General features: G+C 40.2%; 1 protein-coding gene across 1 annotated transcript in view; it reads left to right on the plus strand.

The window, feature by feature from the left end:
- The first annotated feature begins 1,088 nt into the window (after positions 1–1,088).
- LOC113035775 (calpain-5-like) overlaps positions 1,089–13,556 on the plus strand; it is a 32,192-nt gene continuing 19,724 nt past the window's right edge. The window contains exons 1-2 of the mRNA XM_026191487.1: positions 1,089–1,347; positions 8,257–8,416. Of these exons, the coding sequence (XP_026047272.1) occupies positions 8,261–8,416 (156 nt within the window). The 5' untranslated portion in view covers positions 1,089–1,347; positions 8,257–8,260. The remainder of the gene's footprint in view (positions 1,348–8,256; positions 8,417–13,556) is intronic.

Below are 13,556 nucleotides of genomic sequence, written 5' to 3' on the forward strand. Positions count from 1 at the left end.
GGTGGAGCAGCGAATCCACCAGTTGGAGGAGTTTGTGGCAAAAAGAACGGAGAACCAGCAGCCTTGGAGAGAACACCAGGTGATGCCTGACTACACAGCTCAGGTGATCTGTCACACACACCTACACCAAGTCTATGGAAACTTCTCTTGAATTAAAAGATAAAAAGAATGTGGTAAAGGACTCACTAATGGTTTTTATGAGGAAGAAAGTTATGCATGGTCTTTGTAGGTCATATTACTTGCTAGTTCTTGCTTTATTTTACTTTATCTGTTTCTGTTGTGCTACCTTTTTCTGAAATAATTTGCTTAACCTTGTAGGGGTTTGTCTTTGTGGTCTCTATTCTTTTCATGAAGGCATTTTAATGACACGGGATTTATTGATTAAATAAAACTTCAATTAATATTGCTAAAATGTTCATGTTTATTATCAGCAATAGTAGTAGTAGTAGTAGCAGTAGAAGTAGTAAGTATGATGCATGTGTTTATGGTTCTCTCATGTCAATTACTGGGACACCAGAGGTCAGCGTTGTTTAACAAAAAGCTCAGAAGGAAGGCGTCTATGAATAACTTACAACTTAAAACACAGTAAGACGTTTTTCTTGTTTAAAATTTTAATTGTAAATAATTCCGTGATGAAAATCATCTGATCTTAATTAATTTATCACCTGCTGTTACTGAATTTGTTTTAATTTGATTTAATTTCACAGTTTTTAATGGTTATTTCTGTTTTGTTTACAGCGTTAAGATTTTTTGTGTAAAGTTAACAGGTTTTTTTATTTGTTTGGTTAGTTTATTAGAATTAGGGGGGGTATTCCTTATAATTTTTGTGTAAATTTGACAGTTTTTTTTAAATATATTTGTACTTTTTTCTTAAAAATAAACATTTTTTCCAAAGTAAAGTTGACAAATTCTTTTTTTTTCTCTGTATTTTTTGTAAAATTGCTAGCTTTTTAAAAACAGTCTTTTTTTTCTTGTAACTTTGCTTGTAAAGTTTAATTTGTAAGTTTTTATCTCATAAATGTGCCACCCCTCCTCAATCTCTACTTCGATTTAGCGCTTTAATCCAAAAATGATTAAAGGAGAGAGGAGTGGTTTGTCTGAGCGGTACGTGAACGCATCTCCTCCCTCGGTGAAGGCGGGCTGGTCGGTGTGACAGCAGCAGCGCAGAAGCTCCTCCTGCCTGTTTCTGTGTGGTTTTTATTTTTAGGGTCGCAAAGTAACCAAAAGAAACGTCCTCACATCACCGAGCTGACAGCAGGGAGAACACGCCAAAACCACCCGTGAAAAGAGCGAGAGACGCGGAGTGAAGCAGCCAGGGAGCCCGAACCAAAACACAACCATTTCCAGGTGAATATAATTAGTTACAGCTAACTCGGTGCTGAAATGCAGTTACGTCTGCAGTCGTAAATCACTCTGGAACTCTTATTAAATAGTTTTTGGGTTGTTGTTTTTTCATGCAAATATATTTTATTAAATTTGCCGCTTTTTTCCTTAGCAAACGGGACGCAGAACTGTTGGAGTCTGCGTTAAAATAAGAAAACGCTGGAAAAAGATGAATATTGTGCTACAGAGCTGCCCTACAGCAAAGGGCTCTCTGTATTTGTTCACGCTTTCGATTTCCTCGCCTTCACTAAGATCACAAGATTTAGGAATAATAAAAAAAACTTCGAGCAAAACTTCATCTTTTAAGCTAGCTAGCTTTCACATACACATCCGGCGCGCCCTTCAAAATAAAGGCAACGATTAAAAATTGTTGCAAGATTTTGAATGGGTTTAGTAGTGTAGCTCGTGGTATAAGACTCGACTATAAACAAAAGATAAAATAGAATAGAAGTGTTTGCGTTGTGTAGTTTCAAGAATAACGAAAGAAACGTTTAGGGATATTGTAAGTCATTTTGATGGTTAACGTTTGAGTTTCCGGTTTGATTTTAATCTCTCTCCGGGTGTCTTTACAAAGCTGTAAACATCGAAAGTCTTCATTAATGTCATCTCATCTGAGGCAGAGTGAGGCAGGTGGACTGTGGTGCAGATTATTGTGAAAATTCTTCACCCCACACGCATTTTTGTGATGTCACATGATATCACACATCATGCGATGTTTCAACATCTGCTTTGGGCTGTTTGTGTCACACATCCGTTGTGTGTTCGTGCCCGCATAAAACCACACCCATGTCTGGCTGGTATTGGTCTTATTGCTCCATGGTTAAAGCTCTCTGTCTGTAGATACCAGGGGTTAATCCAGTCACGTCACAACACAGTAGCTTTACAGCTGCTGGAAGGAGGAAGACGAGCAACCTGCAGCTGTTATTAGCAGACTGATGTAAACAGATGTGTTCGAGTCTTTAAGGTGTTTGTCCTGAAACGGCTGCAGACGCTACACCTAATGAAATATGTTGTCTTTCCTTCACCTCTTGCATAAACCTGTCAACAAATTGACTTCTTAAGTCTGAGTTTAATAAATTGCATTGGTTAGCAGATTCCATTGGGTGACAGATTAAAGGAAAAACCCCAAACCTCTAAACCAACTTTTTAATTTTTGGCTCTCCACTATAAAAGTCCTGAAAATGAGGGTTGATTTGTTAATAACTCACCTGTTTGAATTTCAATATATATATAGTTAGGAGCGTGGCTGTTTTGACTGACAGGTGTCCGATCAGTGTCTGTTAGACCTCACCTGAGTGACTCAAAGGCTCCTGTCGACTGTGTGAGTGTGTTTGAGAGGGTGTAATTGGTGACTTAGGGAGCATTTGTAAAGCTTTCCTTGCCTCCTGCAGTTATCTGATAAATATTGGGTTTTGTTATGAGGTACGGCCCACATTTTTATTCTTGGGCTCTTTTACAGTAGCTTTGCACTATTCGTAGTTCAAATGAATGCTTGTATGTGTTGCACTCAGTTTTTTTGCAGCCCTTCACTTCATCCTCTGTGTGAAACAAATAGTTTGACTCTTTCACCTGTTTATTACCACCTTTTTGTAAACAGGGTAGGTGATAAAGCCCAAGCCCTCTTTTAAATAGACGCCCTTATAGCAGTCTGAATAAAACAATAAAGGCACAAAGATGAAAGAGATGTAAAACAATAGAAAATAAATCCATTCAGATAAAAATAAATCCAAACAGGGCAAGTTGGTTTTTTTTGTTTTTTTTGTTTTTTAAGATTTATTTTTAGCAATTTATCTTGAGGGGGAGTGACACTTGGGAAGTACTCTGGACCGAACTCCAGCTTTTGGTATATGGTGTCAGCTCAACCAGGTGAGCAATAGTGGCACCTCTGGGCTTGAATGTCTGTGTGGGATTGGGGGGCCTGCACAAAGATTAATCTGTGCACAGAGCCACAGTGATCTAATAAAACTCAGCCCGAAGTTGCACCGACTGGCCCAAAGTGGACGACCCCTCAAGCGTTATGAGCTCCATCTGCTGATTCATAAAGTCTTGCTATACTGGTTTTATTGGCGTGATCTAGGGCTGCCACAAACGATTATTTTGATAGTCACTAGTCACCGATTATTTTTGCGATTAGTCGACTAATCAGATCATCATCCATTGGATGTAAAACGTACAGCTTATTGCACCAGCAGCATCTGCTCTTATATAACTATCATTAGCTTACAGCTTTAAGTGTTTAAGGTCTGTGCTAACTAAAAATAAAGACAAGATGATAGTTTATTAAATTTTAATGAAATTTGCAGATTGTTTCGGTGAAGTTTAATAAACTCCTTGCTATCTAAAATATAACAGGACACCGGAGTATATTCTGGAGCATCTCACACTTCTGATAATCAGCTGTCTGCTTGACGTTTATTCAGCTGTGTAAAAACTATAACTTTAATCTCAGCCAAACCGATTTACTCAGGAACAAATAAAATAACAGTTTTAAGTTATCTAAGTGACTTATATACGTTTAACCTGAGTAGTGAAAGATGGCGGTGGGTTTGAAAACGATTTGCCGGGAGTCCGGTGTTCTCACGGCTCTAGTGACCTTGCCCCCGGCTAGCTATCGAGCTGGTGGGTAACAGACGTCTCCGAAAACGTCGGAGCGCTTTTGAAAATATGTGGTGTCTTGATAAACTGAGCAGATATTTGAGGTTTACACAGCTACATTCTCGCCTGAAAATATGTTAAACGTTTAAGAATAATAAGAGTAATATTAACACTAACTAGCTGCCGCCATTGTTGGAAACTGATGTCCTCTTTTGACATCAACGTTATTTTAGAGGATTTATAAGCCAGCTTTCTTCTGATTGGATGCCACTTACAAAGGGTAAGTGTGAACAGCTGGTGGGTGGGGCTTCTGTAGGGGGGGGAAAACGGTCTGAAACCGAGACTCTAAACTTTTGTTGCTCCTTTATGGCAGAAATCATAATAGGTTATTTCAATCAGCACTGAGATTAGTTATTTATCTTACACATGAAAAATTGTTCTTTTAATTAAGAGGATTTCCATTAATTCAAATTCTGCTGGGTTGAGATTTTTATGGAGGGACCAGGAAGAGGATGTGATGAAATGAGAGCATTACTACAATACCAAATGCAGCACGATAATTATTTATCTTTATTATCCTGTTTAATATAAATATTCAATGAAAGCCAAGGTTGTAAATCAAATTCACATTTAATTGCACAGCTGTACTGGTGTGTACTCTGCACTTCAGTGTGAATGTCTGCCACCGTAACAGGATATAAACGTACATCACCTCTGCTTTATATCATCACACCTTACATTTTAATGTCCTTAGAAACAACGTGCTGTCTCTTTAACACATTTACATTCATAAAATCTGAATAAACTTGATGAAGTCACGTAGGAAAACCACCTCAAAACAGGAACTTATATATAACTACATTCATTTTGAGGAACAATGACAGACCCCCAGAAACAAAAGTAGTATTGAAACATTTTTTACTTTCATCTTCAAGTCAAATAACTGCAAATCAACTGTTCATGCAAATCAGTGGAGACGCCATCTTATTGGTGATCAATCTGTTATTGGTGCCACTAATTTGCCACGACTTATTAAAAATGGCTGTAAATACGAGACACAGAAAATCGCAGCGTCCCCCTCCTCCCATCAGGCAGTGAGTCATTGCTCAGTAACGCTGCTGAAGAAGGTCACAGTGGTTTCTTCTAAACAGACGCTCGCTCAGATCCACTCAGGGTCTGCGTGCTTCCCTTCAGAAATGTTTACTGGCTGTTCTTTTTCACTCTGTCGTACATTTGATGTTTATTCTTACGTTCGCTCAACCTTCAGATGTCTTACGAGCCGTTTTCTGTAGAAGCGCTTCTGAAATTTAAAAGCTCTGCAGATAAAACCCAAGTAATAAAGGTTCATTTCAGCTGCATTTAAAAAGCAATAAATAAGTTCATGTTAGAGGATCTAAAAATGTAAAGTTATTATTTGCATGATGTAAGTTCAGTATTTTTATATTTCTCAAACTTTATTCTTTTTGTCTTACTGGTCGTTTTACTGTTTTTTGTTTTTTGTCACGCGAACTTGGCTTAACTGTATGTTCATGTTTGTCCACATGAATATAAAGGTCTTCAGTTTAAATCTTGAAATATTTAAAGTGTTTTGAGTTTTATCAAAGTCATTTTACATCCATAAGTGTGTCACGTTTAGTTTGTAGTTAGTAAATGTTGGCAGGAGGACTCTGTGTGCTGATGACGGGAGGAAACGGGGACGTTTAACAAAAGCTCCTGAGACACGGGAATGAACTCCGGTGAAATAATAGTTTGTAACAAACAAAAACGAGGGGGAGTAAGATAAAACGCCGGCCCTGACAGAGGCGCTAAGGCACAACAGAGTTTAGACTACATTTAGAAAAAAAAATTAGATTTCTTTTGTAGAATAAAGTCAAAAATAACGTTGAACATGTATTCTTAGGGGAAAAAATCTAAATGTGAAGATTTCTGTTGTTTTTTTCTCAAAGTAGAATTACGACTTTAATCCCGAGATTTCGACTTTAGTGTCAAAATGGTCGATAATATATTTTTTTCTTAATCTGGCCCTAATACTCCATCGAGTGGGAAAAGCACAAAGGAGGAGCCAAGTTTCAAATAAAACAGGAAGTAAACTAAAACGGAGGCCGTGCACTTGTTCAGTGTTTTCTGCATCATTCGGGAAATCCGTTCTGTGGCTGTGTTTATTGAACCAGACCACCAAGCAGGAATCTAATTTGTTGGGGGAAACACACGCGCTCATTATTCTGCTCTGTTCAGCATCATCTCCGTGTTTATTGGCCTTATTTGACAGTGATATCATTACAAATGGGCCTGATGATTCCAGTGAAGAGTCTGCATGGGAGCTCAGTCTGAGCAGAGGTAGATTCATGTCAGTCCAGTAATTTTCATACATGCATGACATGCGCATGTCAGTTTTCATAACTGTGGCATTGTTTTGAAGGCTGATTGTCCTGCCTGTACGTGTTGTTTAGCGTCTGAGTCTTTTAATGCGACTCAGTTCTAATGACTTTATTTGTTGTTTTCAGTTTTATTGATTTTCTTATTGTATTCTTTTAGCTGTACAGCACAGTTGTTTCTGAGTGTCCTTATAAATAAGGTGACTGTCACAGTTTGATGCTTATCCCATGCCCCGGCTCGATGAGCTCCTGGGTTTCGGCACCACTGTGACACAAAAAGGACCCGAAGCACACAGCTGTGACCCTATGGAAATGGGGAAGGCATGACCAGGTGTTGAAGAGCACCTGTTTTGATCAGCCTGTCCTGACACCACACCCTGAACCCACTGATCCACCCCTCCCCTGCAACTGAGCCACAAACCACGCCCTGCCACAGTGACTTATTTTACCTGGTAGTCACTTTTTAAAAACAAAAAAAATCTGCCTTTAATGTATCCTGAATATCTGAACATCGCAGTACTAAGTGGCATCTGCAGCTCTCCTGCAATGAATACAGTGTTTAATTGAGGAATGCTTTCAGCTGAAGTCCTGTGGTCAGTCCTTCTCTGTAGATCAGTGTGAGAAAACATGCTCTAACCTCAGTGAGTCACTCTGAATCTGGATGCAATCCCGTTCCTGGAAAACAAAATAAAAATATTCCTTTAGTGCTCAGCAGGCCTCTGGTTTCTCCACCTGGGAAACAAATCACAGCCCTTCCTCTTTTTGTCTCACTTTTTATTTATCTGACAGGAAGCTGAAGCTGCTGTTAGGACGTTTTTGGTCAGATCAGGCTTTAATGTCACTACACTTTCACACAGGCATGAAACTTTGATCGTGTATTTACTTTGCTGCCGATCCGTAGTCAAACATGACCGCCCGAGTTTCTGTTTGCTATCCTGTCACATGACTGGTGATGATCTGACTATCTTGTGTGTGTGTGTGTGTTGTGCATGTTTAAGGAGTTTTAAAGAAGTACTCCCTTGTTATTAATCCTCATCCACAGCTCTGTGTGCAGTGTGAGGCCTTGAACAGGATCAGGAGACACTGAGGCTTCTTAGAAATCTCTGACTGTTTTAATGGGAAATATAGAAGATTAATCAGTCGTTATGGCTTTTTATCATTAATAAGAGGTTTTTTTGTTTTATTAAGAATACAGCCCTTCCTGCACACTCACACACCCTCCTAAAACATGACTCGTGATGCTAATCATGCTGCTGTTGGTTTAGGGTTGTATAGTGGCTAAATAGTTGGTTTTGCCTCAGATGGTAAATATATTGTCCATGTAATTAGATTATGGTGAAGTCTCTTCCTTTAGACTGACCTCTAAATTCAGACAGACTCATTTGATGTGTTGTGGTTGAAATGAAATTCAACATAGTCAGATATGTTTTTGATACTATCTGAATTCACTTACTGTAACATCAACAATCTGTCTGTGCAGTAAGTGAAGGCGGTTATTGATTGGATGTGTCAAGCTGCGATTCCCCATTCCACGGTCATATGGTGTGAACAGTCATTTCACATAAAACTGTAATATTAGAACAATATAAAGAGGTTCAGTACGCTACACAGACTGTGTGTGTGAGGAATAAGGTCAGTAAGACCAAAGCCTGCAAGGGAAGGGAGCAAACCTGTGAGTCAATACGACATGGCATAATTACAAGTGAATGCAATGGTGATACTGTTTTCCAGTCTTTTCATGTTTTGCATATGCTGATAAATTTCCCAACACTTCATAGGAGGCTAACTAATTAAACCCCTTATCCTTCCTCACAGCACAGCCCTCTGATAGTGAGGAGTCAGTAATTATATATCGTGTAAATGCTGTTTGTGCTTCATTGTAAAGCATTTTGTTTCTGTGCAGGAGGATGGCGGTGCCGTACGAGGGTCAGTCTTTCTCTGCTCTGAGGAGGCAGTGCCAGCATAAAGGAACTCTGTTTGAAGACCCTCTGTTCCCCACCTCCGACCAGTCTCTGTTCTACCAGCGAAATCAAATTGGGCGAGTCACCTGGAAAAGGCCAAATGTGAGTGAAAATAATGTTTTACCGAGAGGGGAAGTAGTAGTGCTGCACAATTATTCTGATACGTATTGTATACATGTGGAAAATAATAATAATGATGACAGATGATATTTTGCAAAGTGAAATCAGTCAGGTTAGCAGTATTTTAAAAAATATATTTTCTTTGATGGTTTGTATCACGTAACAGGCCAGAAAACAAACACGGTTGTGAGGTCTGTTTCAGTGTCTTTAAATATCAGCTACAGCTGCTCATATAACCCCGAGATGAGGTATAAAAGAGAATAAGCCCTCACAGAGTCGTTATAAAAGGGGAAACTATCCATAGAGGCCAGCCCTGCTTTTAGTCACACACTTTAAACATGTTTATTTCTGCTGAAAAGGTGGTCATTTTAACATGGGAGCTATGGGGACTGAGTTTCTTATAAAGGCAGCCTCAAGTGGCCACTAGAGGAACTGCAGTTCCCAGTGTTTGCTGCTTGTTTCCATCTTTTACAGCTCAGTGGGATCAGCTGCATAATCATCCGCGCTGGCGATCTTTTGTAGAGCTCTTATTTTATCCCTGTGTGAAAGAAGAACACAGTAAACTCAAAGAAGGTGGAGAGTTAGTGATACATCAGAGACGAAGGGTCAGCTGTTTATTCACGGTGGAGACGGACAGAGGCAGTTGGCTGGGAATGGCGGCGGTGATCATGAGACAAGGCTCCATATAAAGAGAGGAGAGGTTAAAGCGGCTGAATGGGAGAGGAATTCATGGAATTTCAAGCCAACAGCAAGGAGGTGTGTGTGTGTGTGTGTGTGTGTGTGTGTGTGTGTGTGTGTGTGTGTGTGTGTGTGTGTGTGTGTGTGTGTGTGCGTGTGTGTGTGTTCATGTTGTAAGCAGTTTCTGGTAGTTACTGAACAAAAGGAACTTGAATTTACTTTTGTATTGTGACCGGTGTGAAGTGCTTTACAACTGGTCGTCTTCACACTCACCCTGAGCAAAAAGCACCTTCTGTGAAGCTTTTGACTGAACTGTTCCTGTTAAATATAACAGTTAAATACAACTGTGACTAGGGCTGGGCCATATTATACCGTTCACGGTAATACCGGTACAATGATGGATTGGATTTACATGTATATAGCGCTTTTCAAGGCATCCAAAGCGCTTTACAATACCACTATTCATTCACTCTCACATTCATACACTGGTGGAGGCAAGCTACGGTTGTAGCCACAGCTGCCCTGGGGCAGACTGACAGAAGCGAGGCTGCCATATCGCGCCATCGGCCCCTCTGGCCAACACCAGTAGGCAAGTAGGGTAAAGTGTCTTGCCCAGGGACACAACGACCAGGAGAGAGCCCAGGGATCGAACTGGCGACCTTCCAGTTACAGATGCGATTCCCAACCCCCTGAGCCACGGTCGCCCGACAATGTTAGGCAACGATAAGAAAATGAAATATTGAGATAGAATATGGGTAAAACGTGCATGCGCAGTGCCTTTGTTTTCAAAGGGGAAAAGCAGATTGTTGAGTGAAACGGATGAACCAGAATTGGTTTTTAAAAATGGTGCAACTTCACTGGTTTGGTGTTTGTCCGTCAGATACAAAACAAAACACATTTTTTTTGTAGAACATGCAAGCAGGCCGTCGTTATTACCGTATTTGTCGGACTAAGGTGCTCGTAAATCTGGGAGTAATCTGGGTCCTAAACTCTGTCTACTTCAGGTCCCAAAGTCAAACGAACACACAGCTTCACTGAGAGTTAAAAACTGTCTACATTCTTTCATCTTTAATAAAACGATCAGCGTTGCTGCTTTACCAGGTGTAACTATGAAGTTTAACATCCAGGCATTCGTGAAAACAGAATTTATTACATTTAACGGAGTTAGAAGTTAGCAGGAAGTTAGCTCGCTAGTTTTGCTAGTTACCTAAACATGATGTAGCATGTTCTGACTGAGAGATTTCTGAAAAAATTCATACGTGCAGCTCTGCTGTCACTTCCAACATAAATGAAGACAGAAAACTAAACAGCAGTGACGTTTGTAGGGTTACTGAAGTTGGGCTAGCTGGTATATAATGATGTGCTACGTCAGACCTTCCCAAAGTGTGGGGCCTGCCCCCTAGGGGGGGCGCAGAGCCATTGCAGGGGGGGGGGCGCGGCATGAAAAGGGGAAAAAACAAAACGACGCTTGGACGCTGCTAGCACGGGGCGCCCACACAAACGCAAAGCAGGAGATGAAGCATCGCTGAATATGTTTCCAAACCAACTTCATTCTAAGCCAAAGACTAGAAAATATGGTGAAGCATGTCTTCCCTTTGGCTTCACCTGCACAGGTGCCGAGGTAGGTCTCCCTGCAGGATTGGTTTTCCCTGCATCGAGAGCACGCGCTGGGCTCTCCAAATCACGGACAAACAGCATCCCACATACTTGACTTTTAGTTCACAAACACTTGTTGTAATGACTAACTACTCCTGACATTTTGGAGATGTTAGCTCTTTATACAGTAAAGTTACAGCGGGATACGAATAATATCAGGCTGATCCTGCCACGATTTGTTCCCTCGGTTCAAATCACGGACAAACAGTATCCCAGCTGTTTATGTTTTTAAACCTATTTTGCAGAGGGATTGAAAAATGCATTGATAGCAATGTTGAATATTATTACACAGGAAAAAAACAACTACACGTAAAATAATCACACCGTGACGCCTCTGCCTTTCTAAATAGAGGGACAGTAACTGCGTGTGTGTATGTAAGCGTGTAAAACCTGAAGATAGTCAGATTGGCAGATAGAGACAAAATACTGTTATTCTGTAATTCATCTCCTGTAAACGATAACGTGGCGCACAGCGTGACGTGGAAAAAGGCACATACCTTTAACGTTACGTGACGAACTCTGTATTCCTCATCCACAGGCAGTTATTTGCAAACCTCCAACAACTTCTCTGCGTGACTGAAGTCAGTCCAGGTCACACTGCGACTGTTTGCAAGGCAAGGCAAGGCAAGTTTATTTGTATAGCACAATTCAACAACAAGGTGATTCAAAGTGCTTTACAGAGACATGCAGGAAGGTTGAGTCCGATCAGGCAACCTGTGGAATCACCTTACGATCAGAAGTGACCGAGAGTGTTCAAAACGCTCAAGCTCTCCAGAATGTGAAAAAAATCAGTACAGCTTTCCTGTTTTTACTCGTGTGACTGAGACATTAGCTTGCTCTGATTTAGGAGGTAGCTTTATCAAGCTAAGTGTGCCAAGTGTCTGATGATTTTCTCTAGAGCCAATTTAATACAAGTTTACTCGGCTACCGTTATCTCAGGGTGGTTGTCTGCACCTCATCATTGGACCACGGTGGTGATTTGTGCGCAGCCATTTTACTCGTTGCAGGTTTCTGCTAATGAAGAAAAGGCGTAACCGTTAGCTTCATACAGTTTTTGCTTGTGAGAATTTATATTTCCTTATTTATGGTCATCTCACACATATGTGACTGAGCACAGAAGCTCCACCCACCCATTGTTAAAACCTTCTGTTTTCAAGAAGCAGCAAATCAGAAGACAGTTGGCTTAAAGGGAAGGAGTTAAAACAGCTTGTTTCAGATTAAATGAACTGAGGGGCTTCACCAAGACAGAGTATGAGATAATGAGGATCATTTAAAAGTGAACAACGTTTTTTTTATAGACCTATTATTACTTTTGTAATGTGGTGGATAAATGTCAAATGTTGCCTTAATTCCATGTTGGATTTGTTTAGGATCCTTAAACTGCAAAAGTGCCTCTTGTCAGAGGCTTTGAGTCAGCCCCACTGCACCTTAGGAAAGCTTTATGCAGTGGAACAGCAGCTGTTTAAGTTCAGATGCTGGCTGAACATCGTGCTCGTAATGGAATTGTTGCTTAACAGATTTCCAGCCTCGCTCTGCTGCTGTGTACAGAATCCGTGCTCGGCTTTTCACGTTAATAATGCTGAGTCAAAAGATTCATTTCTTTCTTGTCTTGTGATTTTTTTTTTTTTTTTTTTTTTTTTTTTTCCTTGACCTGCATAAAATCTAAATGCACTGCTCTTTAAGTGCTTCTCATTGAGTCTTATTTGATTAAATGTGTAATTTTCTGTCTTCCTCTAGGCTTGTAGTGTATATACACTATGAAAGAGTGATTTCTGTGTATTTCGTATGCTTTTACTGTTAATTATTCATGCTAAATTATTAAACAGAGCACTTAAAGCATTTGATCAATATTATTGATTTGTTCAGGGAGTGGAGAGATAAGGGAAATATTTCTTTGGTTACACCCTAAACTTAACCCTGACTTCTCTGTGGTGTCTCGTGAAACTTTAGCACTCAATATCAATGCTTCAGCTCCAGCACTCAAAAGACAGCTGTATATTTAAACCAGTGATCATATCAAGAGCTTATTATTTCAAGCTCTATAAGGCAGCAACCTCGAGGGTTAAAAAAAGTGAAGTGCCCCAGCCTGCAGTTCCTCTAACGTCCACTTGAGGCTGTGTTCAACAGAACGGGTCAGTCCCATATTAAAATGTCTCACTTCAGAGCAGAAATAAACAAGTTCACGACCTGGTACAAAAACTAGCTTTGGTTTCTGTGGATAGTTTTCAGCTTCAGCTCTGGGAGGGCTGAGCTGTCTGTCAAATCATCTGCTGTGGCTGCTTTGATAAAGGTGCTGATGCTAAGCAGGTATAACAAAGTGGATCTGTCGACTGAGTTTGTGCTGTTGGTGAAATTATTATTTTTGCTTCCTGTGTAAAAAGTTTGTGCATCAGTTTTAAATGATAATGAGTATTTATTTATTTATTTATTTTTTGTTTGTTATTTATCACTAATCAACAGCTTTCTGTGTCTGTGCTTATGGGCTACGGATGCCACTCGTTAACCAAGCTAGCTAGTGCTTACGGCTCAGGTGTGGTCACATGGTGGTGACTAAATGTCGAGTTTGTGCCAAGTCATTTCCTGTTTACTGTTTTTGTCAGTCTGTTTGTTTCGGTCAGTTTGACTTGTTTCTTTTTGTAGTGTTATGTTCTCGCTGTTGTGTCCCCTCCCTGTTAGCTAACACCTGTTGACACCACCTCATCGTCATGTTTCCAGGCTTTGGTAAATGGATTGGTTCTTGTATAGTACTTTTCTACTTCTACCCAAGAATACTTTGGCATGCAGACTG

This window comes from Astatotilapia calliptera, chromosome 14 (genome assembly GCF_900246225.1).
Source record: "Astatotilapia calliptera chromosome 14, fAstCal1.2, whole genome shotgun sequence".
NCBI classification, from domain to species: domain Eukaryota; kingdom Metazoa; phylum Chordata; class Actinopteri; order Cichliformes; family Cichlidae; genus Astatotilapia; species Astatotilapia calliptera.